Below are 17,553 nucleotides of genomic sequence, written 5' to 3' on the forward strand. Positions count from 1 at the left end.
AGGGCAGCTTTCCAGAGTCCCCTTACCTGGGCGAGGCTAGGCTGCTTGTTGAGTTTCCCCCCACCTTCCTAGCAGGGCACTCCCAGTCCCTGGGGCCTCCTCTTGGCTAAGAGCTGACTAGTAGGCTGGAATTCGTTTCTAAGTGGCATTCCAGGCAGCCACGCTCATTTTGCTTTCAACGCAGAGAACTGGGAACTGAGTCAAATTGCAGAGAGGGCATCACTGGTGGGGGTAGAGGCCGGGGGTTGGATTGATCACAGCTTCCCTGGGCTTCCCCGCGGTGTCCGTGTTCCGATACCACTAAGCGCTTAGAAAATCCTCCTGCCCCAGGTCAGAGCAGAGGCACCAGGAGGCCTGGCTTGCTACTCGTGCGCGCCACCTTGAGGACATTTCAGTTACTGCACCTCCAAGCACCTGTACCGCTCAGGTGAAAACAAGTCAACCAATTGCCTCCCACAGCTGGCTGAGTCCTACTGCCCTGGAAAAGAGCAACCTTCTTCCCGGACACAGTGGTGCCCTTCGTGGTCTGTACCCTGGTACTCCAGCTACAGTTCCCAGAGTGCCATGCTCACTCATACTGCCATGCCTTTGCATGTGCCAATCGCTCTGCCTGGGATGCCCTCTCTTGGCTTGTCGGCCAGGCAAACTCCTATTCATCCGTCTGTCAATCTTCAGCACAAATACTCTCTCTTCCATGAAGCCTCTTTGACTTCTAAAATCATAATGAAACACTCTTCCAATGTTCCCACTGTGTGTTATGTCTCCAAAACCAAGTATTTCGGTGTGTGCCTCTACACTAGTGATGAGCTCTGTGAAGACAGCAGTCATGAGTTTGAACCTTTGCCTGGCCTTAGAGGTTGCAAACAGGAGCGCTACAGATACCCTGCTGTGTCTTAAAAAAAGATGAGGATGCTGCCAATGTTTAAAATAGGGAATCTGCCCTGGCTGGTGTAGCTCAGTGGATTGAGCATGGGCTGTGAATCAAGGTGTTGCTGGTTGGATTCCCAGTCAGGGCACATGCCTGGGGTGCGGGCCAGGTCCCTAGTGGGGGCCATGTGAGAGGCAACCACACATTGATATTTCTCTCCCTCTCTTTCTCCCTCCCTTCCTCTCTAAAAAAATTAAATGAAATCTTTAAAAAAATTGGGAATCTCATTTAAAAATCTAGAAGTCCAGCTTCCCTTAAAAAGCTGGAAGACACGGCACACGGGGCCTGCATTTCCATAAAGCAACAACCGGCTGTGCCCCCTACCAGCAGGCACCCTACTCTCCATTTCTCCATGGTCCCCAAAAGTCACCCACGGTGTGCACATGCTCTTGACCCCTGGGGATGTTGTTTGCAAAGACTGTGTACACCGGATGGATGGATGGAAGAGAGAGATGAGCTAGAGAAGCAGAGAGTACAGGAAACAGTCTGGGCAGTGGATACAGTGAATTTACAAGACCTGCTTTGGGTTGCCCATCCCCAATACTGAACCAGCAGAAAATGACACAGCTGTCTGTCAGACGTATTCTGTTTGACCTTCAGAAAAAAGAGTGCATTATGGGAGGGAGCCAGGAGACTTCAAGGCCCCAGGCAAAGTCAGGAGAAGAGTCTGAAGGTATAAATCCTTCCACAAATGTTGACTGTTTATATTATAGCATCAAACCCAGAAGTGGATTAGTGCTAAGTGTTTTGTTTGGGGATAGGACAACCCTTCATTACACATGGCTGCCCTTCATGCCTCAGGATGTTTAGCATCCATGATCCCTGCCTCCTACATGCTGGAGTGCTCCTCCCCCACTCGCACTACAGACAGAATGCTTGTGTTCCCCCAAATTCATAAGTTGAAGGCCTAACCACCAATGGGACAGTATTTGGAGGTGAAGCCTTCGAGAGAGAATTAGGTTTAGGTGAGGACTGGCCCCATGATGGGATTATAGTCCTTGTAAGAACAGGAAGAGAGACCCGAGTACACTCCCCCAATCAGGTGCAGACAGAGCAAGAAGCAAGAAGGTGGCCACCTGCAACCAGGAAGAGGGCCCTCATCAGGACCTGAATCAGCTGGCACCTTGATCTTGGACTTCCCTTTGTCTAGAACTTTGAGAAACAAATGCCTGTGTTTGCGCCACACAGTCCATGATATTTTGTTATAGCAGCCCAAGCTGACTAAGACACCCCCCAAGTCACAGTGACAACAAAAAATGCTTCCACAAATTTCTAAATGGCCCTCTGTTGAGAACCACTGGTTTAGGGCCAGGATGGTAGTGGGGCCTCCTGGCCTCACTCACGGCAGACGTTGCTAATGGACCACAGAATCTCTTCTCCAGAGGCAGGGTGCTGCCTTGATCCCACTCCAAGCAGTGCCCTGAAAGCCTCCACTATCAGCTGGAGCTGGCACTCAGCAGCCAGTGGAAATCAGGCAATACAGCAGCCCCATCAATATCTCGGGCCAGTTTAATCCCCATAAAGCCTCAAACAACCTAATTTTTGTGCCTCTTCTTTTCTTTCCAGTGGCAGTTTTACTGGTACATTAAGCGTAGAATAGCTGTGCATCTCCCACTCATATTTGCCTAGAAGCCAAACTTACTATCCCTCCTGTTTGTCCCAGCATCCAATATGGCCCTGTGCCCTCATCATTTGCTTCGATCCACTTCCAAGCCAGGTCCTGGCCTGCCCTGCTCTGTTCCCTCTTGGCCCTGCTTCCCAGGCTCTGACCTTTGACCTCCCTCCTGGACAACAGTTCATACTCACTCCTTTACCCACATTCTTTCCATAGTGATCTCATCCAACTTGAAATGCCAGCTATACGCTAATGACTCTGAAATGTGTGTTTCCAGCCCAGACCTTCTTCCTGAATTCCAGCCTGGTATAACCTAACTGCTCATTCAACTTCTACACCTGAATGACTAGTGCACCCCTGAAATGCAACATATCCAAACCTGAACTCTGGATCTCCTGCCGCAGCCTGGGTGACACAGCCCTCCCCCTGCCAGTGCACAGCAGCTCCATCCTTGCAGACAGATGCCCACGTGAAAACTCATCCTGACTCTTCTTTTCCTCTTGTTGCCTACGTGCAATCTGTCAGGACATCTAGTCAGCTCTGCCTTCCAAACGTATCTGGAGCAGAGTCCACCCGCCCCTTCTCCCCACCTGCGGGCACCCTGAGCCACCGTCACATGCTGCCTGAATTATCGCAATAGCCTCCTGGTCTCTCTGCTTCTGCCTGGGCAATCCATTCTCGGCACAGCAGCCAGAGGGATCCTGATACGTTTGATCATATAATTTACAGGCTTAATACCCTGCAGTGCTCCTGCTTCACTCCGTCCTCCAACTCTGCCCCCCACTTATTCGCCTCAGCCCCACGGGCCACCTCACTGGTCCTTAGCTTTGGAATGACCCCACTATCTGCATGGCATTTTAAGCTTCTGCTCAAAGGTCACATCCTCAGCCCCGGCTGGTGTGGCTCAGTGGATTGAGCGCCAGCCTGCAAACCAAAAGGTCACTAGTTTGATTCCCAGTCAGGGCATGTGCCTGGGTTGTGGGCCAGGCCCCCAGTAGGGGGTGCACTAGAGGCACCCACATATTGATGTTTCTCTCCCTCTCTTTCTCCCTCCCTTCCCCTCTCTCTAAAAATAAATAAATAAAATCTTATTTTAAAACAACGTCACATCCTCAGCGAGGGCTCTTCTGACCTCCCCAATGACCGTCCCCCCCCTCTGTGGCCCCCCAACTCCTCTCACTCTGCTCTGTTGTTTTCCTTAGCACTTGTCGCCTTCTAAACTGCTGTACAGCTTACTCATTACACGTACTGCTGCCGCCCCTATTAGAATACAGGCCCCATGACTGCAGCGATTTGGGTTTCTTTTGCTCACTGCTGTATCCTTGGCCCCTAAAACGGTTCCCGGCACATAGTAGGTCCTCCATAAATATTTGTGAATGAATGAATGACTTGATTAGGATATCGACTCTGAGGGAGGTATCTTAACCAGTTCCACGCCGACCCAGAGGCCTCACCCCAGGTACAGGCTGTCAAGGCCTCTGTCCTCACGGGGTTCAGGTTGACCTTGAGAATGTTCCCCAGACAGGGATGGGGCAACAGTAACGGGTCAGCCACCCCAGTGAGGGAGCCACACCTCTGATTCGGGGGCCCCCTTAGTCTTTTAAAAAATATTTATCTATTAATTTTTTTTCAATTACAGCTTACATGCAATATTATTTTGTATTAGTTTTAGGTGGACAGCTGAGCGGTTAGACAATGATGTACTTTACAAAGTGACCCCCCAATATTTCCAGTACCCACCTGGCACCATACATCGGTATTACATTGTTACTGACTATATTTCCCATGCTGTACTTTACATCTCTATGGCCATCCGTCACTGCCAATCTGTACTTCTTAATCCCTTCACCTTTTCCATCCAGTCCCCCAACCTCCCTCCCCTCCGTCTTGGTCTTACTGTGTGGATTCTAGATTTCAGAGGCAACATAACATACGAAGTTTCCTCCTTCCCCAGCCTCGGGAGTCACACATTAAAGCAGAGAGAGGGACACATGTTGAACAGAACCTCTGGGGGAGACAAGTCCATGGCTCCCCTTACCTTTCCATCGATGGTCTTTTTGGAGAGGAGGTGGCTGAAGACTTGGAATCCACAGAGTCTCTTCTGAAAAAAGAGAAATCAAAGATGAGACTCTCCTAGGCGCTAGCATCAGTACTGATCAAGAAAGGTCAGAGGCCAGGGAGAAAGCATGCTGGAGCCAGGCCTGCTGGGCTGAGGATGATAGAGTCCCCCTGGACCACCGCTGCCTGGGAGAGGAAGCTCCAGGTGGTGTCGGTGGGCCACCTTCACCCACCCTCCACCAAATGAAGCAATCAATGCAAGAGAAGCAAACCGAATGCGTGCCAGATGTGTTGCATGTCTTATGTCATTAATTGCACGACTTTCACTAACTATGAAAAGCTAAGTCTCAGCAGCCCCCTCCCCTCCTCGCTGTCAGGCAGGCCTTGGCTAGCCGGAGTCCACGGAGACTGGAATTCCTGGGATTGCTTGTTCTCACGAGGAACTGGACATCATCTCCAGCCTCTCCTGCCAGCCCCTTAGGAGGAGAGGAGAAGCTCTTGGGCCTTGGAGATAGAAGAGCTGCATTAAAATGATAAGTGAAGAAGCAGGATACCAAATTAGACGCGTTTTGAGCCTAAAGTCTTGCAAGAAAACGCCTAGGAAGGCAAAAGCTTGAAAGACCATCCACCCAAATGCTAAGCAGGGTTACATCAGGAAGATGGGATGAAACGTGAAGTTTTTTCCCATTTTCCAAAATGCATGTAGCCACATTCTTCTTGGTACAGGCTGTGTTTTTCTCTTTTATTGGTTTTATAAAATTAATGTTCGTAAGTTGCACCCCCACTCCCTAACTCACCTAGCTCTCCTAGTTCCAGTACAGCTGTCACAGATGTGAGCTGTTAGACAGACTACGATTTTCTTACTTATTATATGCATTGTCCATGCCCCTGGCACGTAAATTCCACAAGAGCAGAGATCAGAGGGTTTTGTCCACTGTGGTGGACACTGTGCCTGCTGAGCCGGTATCCTCTCGGGCACTCACTCCCCCAGTGGATGGGACAGAGGGACTTCCCCCTGCAAGCCCCCCTGGGCGCAGTCTGCCTGAGGACACTCTCTGCTCCAGTCAGCACCAGCAGGCCAGTGGGCCGGAAGAGCTGGGGGGGTCTATACCCCTCCGTCCCCGGCCCTCAAGTGGGTCAACCCCACGTGTGTTCTCCGCTGTCACACAGCGTTCGGAACAGGATTTAAGCCCTGGTCGCCCATGGCAGTCCCCTGCTCACTAACATACCCTGGGCTGGCTTCCTTCCCTTCGCTGCCTCCCTTCCTCACTCCTCCACCTGCACTTCCTGAAATCATGTCCCAAAGAAACCCCTGCGCCGGGATGCAAGTCTCAGGGTCTGCTTCTGGGGAGCGCAATCTGATACATTCGCTGACTTATCCCAAGCAAATAGACTAGTGCCTGGCAAAGAGCAGGCGCTCTGTAGATACTTGTTGCTGAATGCTGTTAAGTCAAACAGTACAGAAATATAAACACTAAAAAAGGGGGGCAACAAACTTCCCTACAGGTAACAACTACTAAGTTTAATGTCTTTCCTTCCAGACCTTTTTCTACACGCATACAAACCTACACAGCATTTGTCACTGTACAAAGAGAGCCCATGACAGGGGTTGTGTTCCCCGCTCTGCCCCGGGGGCAGGTCATTTGCTCTGAGCATCGGGCTCTCTCACCTGTCAATGGGAAGAAAAGAACCTCTGTCTTGGGCTGTCTGGGAGGAAGACATTGGATCATTCATGTCCCACAGCCGTTCCCAGCACAGGGCAGGCCTGAGGCTCCAGAGTCCCAGGCATCTGATTTCTTGTTTTCCAGATTGTGCAATGTTTCTGCATGGATTTCCAGCTCCCACCTCATCCTCCAGATGGTCTGGGAGACAGTGGGCAAGGTGGGTTTAGGGGCTAGCCTTAATTACCCTGTGGAGCAGACCCACCCGCTCGGGACCTTCGTTCCAGTGTGAAGACTGGGGAGGCAGCAGAGAGGGCGAGGGGAAGTTTCACCCTCCCTCACGTGCCCCTCCATTCCCACATCGGCCCTGGAGCTCCTCTGCAGGGTTCCTCCCTGAGCACCCCCCCCCAGAATGGACAGGTGCAGACCAGAGCAAGAAGCTGGACTCGTGCAGGCGGAGAAGGGAGAGAAGACATGAGCCTTTACTCCAGAGCCTCACCATTTTCGGGCCCTTCCTCATTGCTTTTCTTTTTAGAACAAGCCAGAAATATTCTGCAGTTATTGTAAATGATCATTGTGAAACTATTTGGGAAGGTGAAAAAATGCCTAGAATACAATAGGAAGGTAAGTCAGCGAGAACACAGTAGTCTGTACACTTGACCTATAGGGATGGAGAAACTGTGTATGTGAGTGGCTCAGGGCTGGGAGAAAACAGGAGAAGAAACTGCTTCATTTGTTGGAGGTGGCACACTGTGGGCAAAGATTTTTAATCCTTATTTTAATTGCACTAATGTGGTTACAGTGTTTCTATAATAAATAATGATGATCCATTATCACTAAGAAAACTAAAAAGGAAGGAAGTTCACCAATTTAGCTGAAATTACCAAGTAGGAGCCTTGCCAACTGGTTTCACCCAGCTAGGTGGGGAGACAACCATCCCACGGTCTGCTCTCCACGGCTGTGAAGGGCAAGCGAGCGTTAACAGTTCCAGCTCCCAGAGAGATGTTCAAGGCGCTGTTAAGGGTCAAATGCTGCTCACCAAAACATATTTACAGTGTGAGCCCAATTTTCTTAAGAAAATATAAATATACACATACATGCTCTTAAAAGATGAGACAGGTATACATCAAAATGTTAACAGTGATAGTATGCTCTTCTTACGTTTGCTTTTCTAAACATGCTACACTACACATGATTACTGTTGAATTACATAAGTGTGGAAAGGTTACAAAACACTATACAGAGTACAATTCGATTTTATGGGTGGAGCTGGTGGTGATACATAGCTAAAAGTCTAGAAGATTATGTATGTGATTACATACACCACATGTGTATTTATACACATTATTCCATGTACATGATTATATATACATATATGTGTGTGTCTCTGTATAATGAATGACTTTTAACTTTCCTATTTATATTTTTAAAACTTTCTACAATGAGCAAGTCATTACCTGTATAACAAAACAAATATAATACAAAATAGTTACGTTAAAACAATGAATATATTTAAAACATATTCCAAATAAAACATTTTTTTCTGAGGAAGAAAGACCTGAGATAACAATGCCCATTTTCAGCTCGCCATCCAGAGTCTTAGAGACTGAGGGTGTGAGTGTGTGATGGAGTTAAGCCCAGAATCTGGCTTTCTGTTTTCCAGACGTCTCCTTGACCATATCCGTTGCCCTTTTATAGGTCTTTAAAAGAATCCCCTGTACTGATCACTTAGTGGGATTCGGAGATGGGGCAAAAGGAAATGCGTGGGCTCGGGCTGCCACCTCTACCATGACGTCCGCACCCCTATTCTGCAGCTTAGCTCCTATCCCACTTGGCCTTCTCTCCCAATAGTCTAGCCTCTAGTCTTCCAACTTCATCTCACAAGACCTCTCCCTATCCTGGCCCTTCTTTTGCTACAGTGCTCAGAATCCAACGGGAGGCCCAGATGTGACGGGACCAGCCAGAGCGTGAATGCCCCCAGGGGGCTGCCCTGGTGCAGCAGGGCCAGCAGCATTCTGTAAATGCCACTGTGCCGGGCCCTGGGGGTCAGAGGGTCCCACCAGCCGCCCTTCCGGCCGCTTTGGGGAAATGAAATACACGGTGTGAAAAGTTAAATGCCAATTGGGATTTCTCCGAGTGGGATACAACTGGAAAATGAGCAAGGACAGGAAGAGAACACAGAAATGATCATAGAACCATGTGATAAGTAGCGGCATTTTAAAAAGCAGGCTCTAAAATGAATGATAACTATAGAAAACAAGTCAAAGAGAGAATAGAAAGAAAAAATCATGTACCAAAATATTCAGAGTGATTGTCTGTGGGTGGTGGGAGTGCGAATGATTTTCCCCCATTTTTCATTATTTCTACAACAAATCATTATCACTCTTGTTTATTTTTTTAAAAGTGCTATTATTTGTTCTGATTTCAAAAGCAATACAGGATTGTTGTGGAAAAAATAGTCAACAATATAAATATAAATTTTGTTGTATAATATAGAATATGAAGCTCTTAATTGTAATCACATATATTTTTGTTTTAAAAAATGCCCTAGCTGGTGTAGCTCAGTGGACTGAGCACAGGCTGTGAACCAAAAGGTCACCAGTTCGATTCCCAGTCAGGGCACATGCCTGAGTTGCGGGCCAGGTCTCCAGTGGGGGCCATGTGAGAGGCAACCACTCATTGATGTTTCTCACCCTCTCTTTCTCCCTCCCTTTCCCTCTCTCTAAAAATAAATAAATAAAATCTTTAAAAAAAAGAGGGTTCAGAGGAAAACTGTTTTGGAAACACTAGCCAAAAATGTTAACACACAGAACATACATCTTTATGTTTAATTGGATTAATGTCTTAATGTAACTTCCTTATAGGGACATACTGGGTAAAAAGGCAGGTATCTTCCTCTTCCATCCCAGAAAAAATTACCTGTCTTTGGGCTCTTCCCCTTGTTTCTTCCTTGGTGGAGAAAGGCCTGCCTCTGGCTTCCAACTGGAACAGTCAAGTTCTTTTTCTTTCTTCTTGGCTTTCTCTCTTTCCTCTCCTTTTCCTCCTTTGGGGGACCCAGGGGATTCTGAAAGCAAAAGGGTGGCAGTACTGCTCGCTCAGCTGTGTCTCTGTTGAACCAGCGTGGTTGGGGCAGGAAGGGGCAAAGGGCAGGGACAGGGACAGCTGCACACTCCCCCAACACATACACACAGTTAGATTCATATACAACATGCACATACGTGAGCAAATCCACGCTCACACACGGGGGCAGGAAGGCACGTGCACACACACCTATGCACATGTTCACACAAACATGTGTATACAGATGTACAAATACACAAGCAGACAGACGTGTACACACATGTACGTGAAACCTCACAGATCTACAAATCTTGCCCTTGAGCAGACAAACACTGACACTCCCCATGAGAGGCCACCTGTCATTTATTAAGTCACTCAACAAACACACACTGAGTGCCTGCAATGAGCCAGGCACAGACCTGTCGCAGGTGCTGGGGAAGAAAACACGGCCCTAGTCAACATTGCCCCGCCTCACCCAGCAGCCGCTTCCATTTTTTGATGAGGACTTTGGCCAAGGACACCGCCTCTGTGTCTGAGCAGTGCTTCCGGACCCCGTTCACCGCGATGCCGATCCGGGTTGTCTGCAGAGCAGGAGGGTAGGGGGCTGGTCTGGGATGGGACGCGCAGGACTGGCTGCCCTAATGGGCAAGACCTGCCCTGGCTCATCTGCCTCCTTCCCCTAGCCTCAGCTTCTCCGGAGCCCCAGGCCCGACCTGTGGCTGAGCTAATAACCCTGATCCTATAACTGAGGCCCTGACCTGCCCTCCTCTGTGAGGGCCGGTGCCCCAGGCTCAGCGCCCCCCCCCCCCCGCCCCCGCACTGGCACTGCGGGTGACTGCAGCTCTGGTGGAAAGCTGAGGTGGTGGTGGTTGTGGGCCTGGCTGGTGATGAGGGATGAGGACCCCTCCCCATTCCTGGTCCCCTGGTGTGCTGAAGGCATAGCTTTGAGCTCAGGTTTCAGCTTAAGACACAGATCTGGCTACTAAAGCTTTGGTTCATGCTAATTTGGGGGTCCAAGAATGTTGGGCAATGTTGGGGGGCCATAGGAGCAACTGAAAAGTGGGGGAATTTTCCCTGGATCATTGGCCTCTTGGATCCCACAAGCCCAGGACCTTGGGAATTGGGATATTCAAGGAAAGTACATTAGTCTTCCTCCCAGACCCACAAGGCCCCTGTGCTTGGAAGGTCCCCTGTCCCCATCTAAATGACCCAGTCCCCACCCTCAGAGCACCTCAAGGTCCCCCAGCTCTCTGCTCAGAAATTCCCCCCAGACCCCACCTTTGGAGGTCTTCCCCCACCATCGGGTTTCCCCCTTTGGGAGGTCTATACCCGCCCCCCAGCCAACACTGTCCCCAGAGCTTTCCACCCCCACCCCACCTGGAGTAGCTGGATGGACATCTGACAGCTGTTCAGCTTCTTCAGAAGGTCGAGGGCCCCTTCCTGTGGGAGGCCACAAGGTGAGAACTGAGGGCCGTGGGTTCTGCCCCAGGTCCCTCTCTGGTCATTGTGTGGTCTTCTTAGTAGGAAAGAGGAGGGGCGGAAGTAGGGAGGAGACTTTCAGGAAACAGGCACACACATGGTTGAAGGACAGGCAAGGGACAGTGAGAAGGAGAGAGAAGGAAAAGATTCTGCCCCAGACCAGCTCTCCCCTTCATCCCTATCACCCAGGCTGGGCCCAAGCCCCTCTGCACCAGGCTTCAGCCCTAACCATTCACCCCGTACCCCCCCCAACCCCCGCCGCAGCTGTTGGTTCTGCTCTTCTTTCCACTGGCTATGCTCTCCCTTTCCCCATCTCTTCCTCTAAAGGTAATTACTTTGCAGCTAATTATTATTGTTTTTATGTCTGCATCCTTTTCCTCCCTCATTTTCCAACTGTGAGCTTAAGCAGGGTGAGGAGTGTGGCTTTTTTTTTTTTACAGCTTTATTGAGGTATAATTGACATGCAATAAACTGGACATAGTGCAGACTATGATTTGATGAGTTTTGACATATGTATACACCCATAAAACAGTCAAGATAAGAACATAGCCATCACCCCCCAAAGTTTCCTAGTTCCACTTTGTAATCCATCCCTCCTTGCACCCCCAATCCCATGCCCCCCCCCCACTCTTTGTCATAATAGATAGGCCTGCACTTTTAAGGACTGCATGCCAAGAGTACTGTAGCAGACTCCCTTTGGTCTGGCTTCTTCCAGTCTGCGTAGTTATTCTGAGACTCATCCCCGTTGCTGTGTACATCAACAGTTCCTTTTCGCGGCTGAGTTGTTTTCCATTGTTCGTATATATTACAGTTCATTTATGGCCTTTCCCCTGTTGATGGACTTTCTCTGGTTTCCAGTTTGGGGCTACCACAAATAAGGCTGCAAGGGACATGCACATGCAAGTCTTTGTGTGGACATTCGCTTTCATTCCTCTTGGGTGAAGGGGACTCTTTTAGTCTCAGAGAACTCAGGGTTCAGCCCGTGGACGAATGAGTCAAACAGAAAGCAGAGGGCAGGGGCAGGGGCAGACTGGGAGACTCAGATTTGAAAACCTGCTGGCTGTCTCTGACCCATTTCAGCTTTCTCCTTCCTCCCACCTGCTTCCTAGAAGCCAGCCCCAGCCTTCTGTCCTGCGTGTGGTTCCCTGGGGAGCACCAGCTGACTGTGCCCTGTACGCCCCTGCCAGGCTTCCTGGGCCGCGTCCCAAGCCCCTGCCTGTCCTCAGCCTCCCTGAGAGCTTGGGTTCACAGTATGTTTTCAGAGGGGTGACCTGTGGGTTTGTGTGTGCGTGTAAACTGGTGGGCATATAACTGTGTGTAACATGAATGAAAGGCTTACAATGTGCCGGATACTGTTGTAAGTATTTTCTGTGCATTGTCTTGTTTAACTCTTACAATGACCTTATGAGGTAGTGGTCTTACTACCCCCATTTTTATAGATGATCCCACTGTCACAGAAGAAGAATCCAAGAAGCTGGGAGGTTAAATAATTTGCCCGAAGTTCCAGGAAACAGAGCTGGGATTCAAACTCAGGCATTTCAGGCTTGAACCACCGCACAAGTATGCAGGTATGGACGTAGACCTGTCCAGATTTACGCGCTTGTGGCCTGGCAGTGCGGGTGAGTGCAGGGCCATGCTGGTCAATGTCAGCAACTGGTTCTCAAGGGAAAGGAAAATCCTGATTTGTATTATTTGCTGATTTCTGGTGTGAATACTGCCCCGAGGGCCAATTTTAAATCACGAACACGCTGTCACTGACTGAAGGGGGTCCTGAGGAGTAACACACCATCACGTGGTGGTGTTCCCACCATACGGACGTAATAAAAGTGAATTACCTCTAGACCATGGATGATGGCGAAATGTAGTAAAAGAATTAGGAAATGATGATTTTAGAGCTAATGTTTTTTATTGTATTTTATTATTATTTTGTAATCCTCACCTGAGGATATGTTTACTGATTTTAGAGAGAGAGGAAGGGAGGAGGAGAGAGAGAGAAACATCGATGTCCAAGAGCAACATCGATCAGCTGCCTCCCGTACGCACCCTGATCGGGGATCGAACCCGGGACCTAGATATGTGTAGGGACTGGGATCAAACCCATGAGCCTTTGGTGCCCAGGATGACGCTCCAACTAGGCTACCCACCAGAGCTATTATCTTTGCTTTTAATTTAATTTACTTAACTATAAACGTGTAATTGAATTTTTAAAATCATGGTTGTATTAACAACAGACTTGCAAAATTCCTGAAAGTTTAACCACGACTGTTACACCGGCTCCATCCCGGCCTGAGGCACATGTCTCGGCCTGTCACACTGCGCAGCTGGGTCACATTGACGGACAGCCTGGAGCCCTCCCCTGCTTGCACAAGTGCCACACGGGCAGGCGTGTCTCCCTGCGCGTGGATGGGGTGTGTAGCCAGCGGCACTCAGGCCCCGGTGTGGAGCTGTGGGTCGGCAGCTCGGAGCACAGTGTGTTTATTTGTCCTTGTGGTGCGATGCCTGTGCTGCAACGTCTGAATGTGCGAGTGTGGCTGGCAAGTTTGTAGTTGCGGACGTCTGGGTACCGCTTATTGTCTGCATGTACATGTGTACCCACGTGTATAGTTGTCTTCACGTACCTTTCTGGAAATATAACAGCGTGTCTGTCATGTCAGGATCAGAAGCCGTGTCTCATATGCAGTTATGTCCATAGTTGCTTGCTTGTTTGGCTGTTATTGTGTATGCTGTGCACGTAGCTACGTTTGTTGTGTGTAACTGTGTGTATGTGTAGCTGTGACATGGTGCTTGCGTGTTTGAAACTGTTTCAGTGCCTGCACACCGACAGCATCTGACAAAAGCGCTAAGTTGCTGGCCCTTCAGTAACTGGCAGTAGACCCTGGGCCTGAGACGCAATGTGGAGGGTGGAGGATCCGTCTTATAACAGGAAGTGTGTCCTCCTCTCCCTAACCACTCCTGGCGGGTCCCATTTTCGCTCCCAGAGCAAGCCCCACCTTTCTTGATCGCATGCCCAGAGCTCTGTGCCCACTCAGAGGCTGCAGAAAACCCAGGCACAGACGTGGCTGCAGACTGGCTTTGAGCTACAGAGCCCCTGTGGCCAGATTTGCGCCATTCCTGGAGAGAGCTCTGAATACTTCCACAGGAATGCACTCCAAGGAATACCATTTCCTCTTCCCTTTTTATAGAAAAGGAAGTCCAGGCACAGAGAGGGGAAGTGGAGAGTGGACCTGTGGCCATAGAGGAGTGAGGGGAAGCCAGGGCCAGTCGCTTCCTTCTCAGCCAGAGCTCTACTCCCAACCAAGCTGCTTCTCTCAGGTCTCCTAAGCTTCCTCACCCCAACCCCCACCCTCCAGCTCTCTCATGCAGGGGCCCAGAATCTCCTGGCCTAAACCTGAGTCAGTAAGGAGCAGGGCTGGGATAACCTGTCTACTTTCTGTGGAATTTAGCTCAAAAGACCGGGGTTGGGCTCTGCTGCCTCCAGTTGGAAGTGCCCCCCATGACTTGCGGCTCAGCCTCGCTGATTTTGGAAGATCCCGGAATGGGGCTAGGTGGAGGCAGGGAGGTAAGGGTGAGAAGCTGCCGGCATGGTTGCTGTTTCATCTGGCTGTACAGAAGCCGGTCTCATCTCGGACTCTGAGCTAGCACTGTCCCAGGCCCTGCTAAGGATTTCACATCTCTTCCACCCTCACCACCAATAGCAGAGATAAAAATCCAGTGGCATTCCTTCCCAGGAGTAAGGTAACCTCAGCTCCTTCTTACAGATGAAGAAACTGAGGCTCTGGCTTTTATATCACCGTCAACTCATTACTGTTCATGTCTACTCTAGGGCTTGCCACGTTCCATGGCTCCCCCGACCCTTCCCTTTTCTCTGCTTTAAGTCCATACCTTTCCCAAGTTCCTAGGGTCACAGAAGGCCCTGGAAATGCAAGTCCTGCTTCAGCACAAGGCTATGGATGGTGAGAGGATGGCCGCCCCAGGACAGGGCAAGATGGGGGGGACATGCCCTCTAGGCTACCCTCCCCTCTTTCCCCTGCGCGGGTGTGCCCAAATCCTCCCTGAACGAAGGCCAAGTTTGCTCTGGCCCGTCAATCCTGCAGCGCCAACTTGAAGGCAAAGATCACGGGAAGGATCAAACATTAACTTCAAGTCAGCTTGCGCTCTGGGCTTCGCGTATCCTTAGGTAGGACCGCCAGCCCTGATTCCCCTCAAACTCTGGGTTGGTGAGCAAAGCCCAGGCCTCCAGCCCGCCCCTTTTCCCTCACCCCGCGGGCCCCAAGAGCAGCGGCTGCCCCGCACCTGTTCGGCCCGCCCGCGCAGGCCCCACCCTGCAGCCAGGGAAAAGGAAAATTGCAAACAGAACCGCTCCTTGCGCCCGAAACCGTGTGGTCGCGGAATCCGCGGCCCTTGGCTTCTCTGTCCCGGATCCACTCTCGGGTGCCAGGCAGACGCGGCTCCGCGCCCCTCATCAGCTCAAGTTTCTTGGACACTTTTCGAGCCACCAGGATTTTGTTCCCTCCACCCCGCCCTCGCCGCCACTCCCCTGGCTTTGCACACGTCGCCCGCCTGGGGACGCGGAAAGTCCTCTTCCAGGTCCCGATCTCTTCCCTCGCTTTCCTGGCACAAGCTACCCCAGGACCCCTGAACCCTACACGTCCATAGGGACGTGTACAAGCCTTGTCTTCGGGGCCCACGCGATCCCCGCCCCCGGTGCCCCGAGCCACGCGCACGCCCCCTCTGATGTGCCCAGCAGTCCCCAAAAGGGCGCTGAGCCCTGCGCCTGCCACGCTTCCCTCGGTCCCGAGTCCCGCGCGCGCCTCCCCGGCGCCCCGCCAGCTCGCTCCCCCGGGACTCTCAGGCTCCTGGGCGCAGTGCCTCCCGGGGTCGGACGCGGTGTCCCAAACGCCAGCCTCACCGTCTTCTTCCTGGCTACCATCTTCTCCAGCTTTTTGGCGATCCTCAGCAGCTCCTCTTCCTGGCCCATGTTGGCCCACGACGCCCGGCAGGGTGGCGGGCGCTGGGGCAGCAGCCGGGCCTCGGGGGCGGGAGGCGCAGAGGCGGAGGGCGTGCAACACGCGCGGGACGCAAACACACACGACACACACGCCTGGCGGGGGCGGGGTCCCCTCCCCGCCCGCCTGCCTCCGACGTGGGGGAGGGGTGGCGCGCACTAAATATAGATTTCAAGGACTTGCTGGGGCAAAGATTGCCCGCGCGGGCCGGTCGGGCCTCCCGAGCGGGACGCGGCTTGGAGAGAGGGCTCCTCTCCTCCGGCCCTTCCGTGGGGGTCGGGTAGGGGGGCGGTGTCGGGAGCTGAAGGAGGTTTGGGGAGGGAGGCTCTTTGGCGAGTCAGGAGGCCGTCCTCCGGGGACACAAAAGGCTGTCGCGGGAGCTCCGGCAAGAGTTGGGGACTCCCGCGTATCGGCACCGTCACAGCTCAAAGCGGCCGGACCCAGCTCCGCGCCTGTGCCCAAGTGGAGGCAACTTGGTGCACTCAGAGCGCGTTTTAGGGCGTGATCATTAAACCAAACTCTGCGGGACCCCGTGCTCACTCACATCCTGTGCGCACGCGTATCCAGGCCTTCTGTTTCGGACTATTCTGTGACCGTTCGATTTTGCAGGGTTTATTTTAACACGGTCCTGCAGAAGAGCTAGGTGCTGCCGGTTCAGGGCGGCGTTGAATAGTGAGGGCATGGGAGATCGGGGCGCCCAACTTTGAGAAGTACTGACCGAGGCGCACGGACGCCCTCGATTCGCGGCCAGGGCACTGCCTCCCCAAGGGGAGGGAGCCTGGAGGGGTCATGGTGGGTGGAGAGAGGAGACAGAAGTGTTCCACCACAGCTGTGCACACATCTGTGTTTCTGAGGAAGGACCTTCTAAGGGTCTCCAGCAGACTCAGGCAGGTCTCTTCCTAAACAAGAGAGTTTAATTGACAGAAAATTATCTTTTGGAGGGGAGGGTGCTTAGGGACCTGGCAGGGAGGCATGAAAAGCGGTCCACAGTGCGTGGGGGGTGGGGAGCTGCGGTTTGGAGTGTTCAGTGAAATCTTCAGACTGTCCTGGGAGAACCTGAGAGAACCGCAGCCCAGCCCAGCCCAGTCACAGACAGTGTGGTGTGGTCTCATCTGGCTTCGGACTGCTGCTGTGAGTCCCGGAAGGGGGCATGTTTTTCATTCATTTGGAAATACGTGGAGCATTCCAGCAACAAAAAAGACAGACCCATTCCCTGCAAGCTTGAGACTAGGTCTGCGGGCAAGAGAAACCCTTCAACAAATAGGGACACCATCCACTCTGTTGTCACACACAGCTAGGCTGAGGGGCAGGGAGAAGGGCACACACCTTAAGGACACGATCGAGGGGGTGTCATCTCCGACGAAACAAAATTTAAACTTTGAGCAGAAGTGCAGAGTGGGAGTTCGAGGGAGGAGGGAGTGTTGACATAAGAGAAGAAACATTCATCCATTCAACATACACTTATCGAGCACCTACTATGTGCCGGGCAGATCCAGCCCTTGCATCCAGAGAGGAGGAAAGCAGTCCTCCTGGGGTTCCAGATGTGCAAAGCGTAGGGATGGGGGTGCTTATCGTGTCAGGGCCGGAGGAACTGAGAAACTGGCATGGCTGCGGCACAGCAGCGAGAGGAGTGGGGAGAAACGAGGCAGAAAATCAGAGATGGGTGGGGCGCGACCACACAAAGCACCATAGGCTGCTTCTCGGAGGTTAGACTAACAGTTTGGGATTTGGGGAGGTCTCTTGACC

At 51.6% G+C, this 17,553-nt stretch overlaps 1 protein-coding gene across 1 annotated transcript in view; it reads right to left on the reverse strand.

The window, feature by feature from the left end:
- Positions 1 to 15,918, reverse strand: part of TCEA3 (transcription elongation factor A3) — a 34,127-nt gene extending 18,209 nt beyond the window's left edge. The window contains exons 1-5 of the mRNA XM_071220855.1: positions 15,711 to 15,918; positions 10,700 to 10,762; positions 9,798 to 9,903; positions 9,182 to 9,326; positions 4,582 to 4,644 (exon numbers count right to left, since the gene is read on the reverse strand). Coding sequence (XP_071076956.1) covers positions 4,582 to 4,644; positions 9,182 to 9,326; positions 9,798 to 9,903; positions 10,700 to 10,762; positions 15,711 to 15,779 — 446 coding nt within the window. The 5' untranslated portion in view covers positions 15,780 to 15,918. The remainder of the gene's footprint in view (positions 1 to 4,581; positions 4,645 to 9,181; positions 9,327 to 9,797; positions 9,904 to 10,699; positions 10,763 to 15,710) is intronic.
- Between the last annotated feature and the right edge of the window lie 1,635 nt (positions 15,919 to 17,553).

This window comes from Desmodus rotundus, chromosome 3 (assembly GCF_022682495.2).
Source record: "Desmodus rotundus isolate HL8 chromosome 3, HLdesRot8A.1, whole genome shotgun sequence".
In the NCBI taxonomy this organism is placed as follows: Eukaryota; Metazoa; Chordata; class Mammalia; order Chiroptera; family Phyllostomidae; genus Desmodus; species Desmodus rotundus.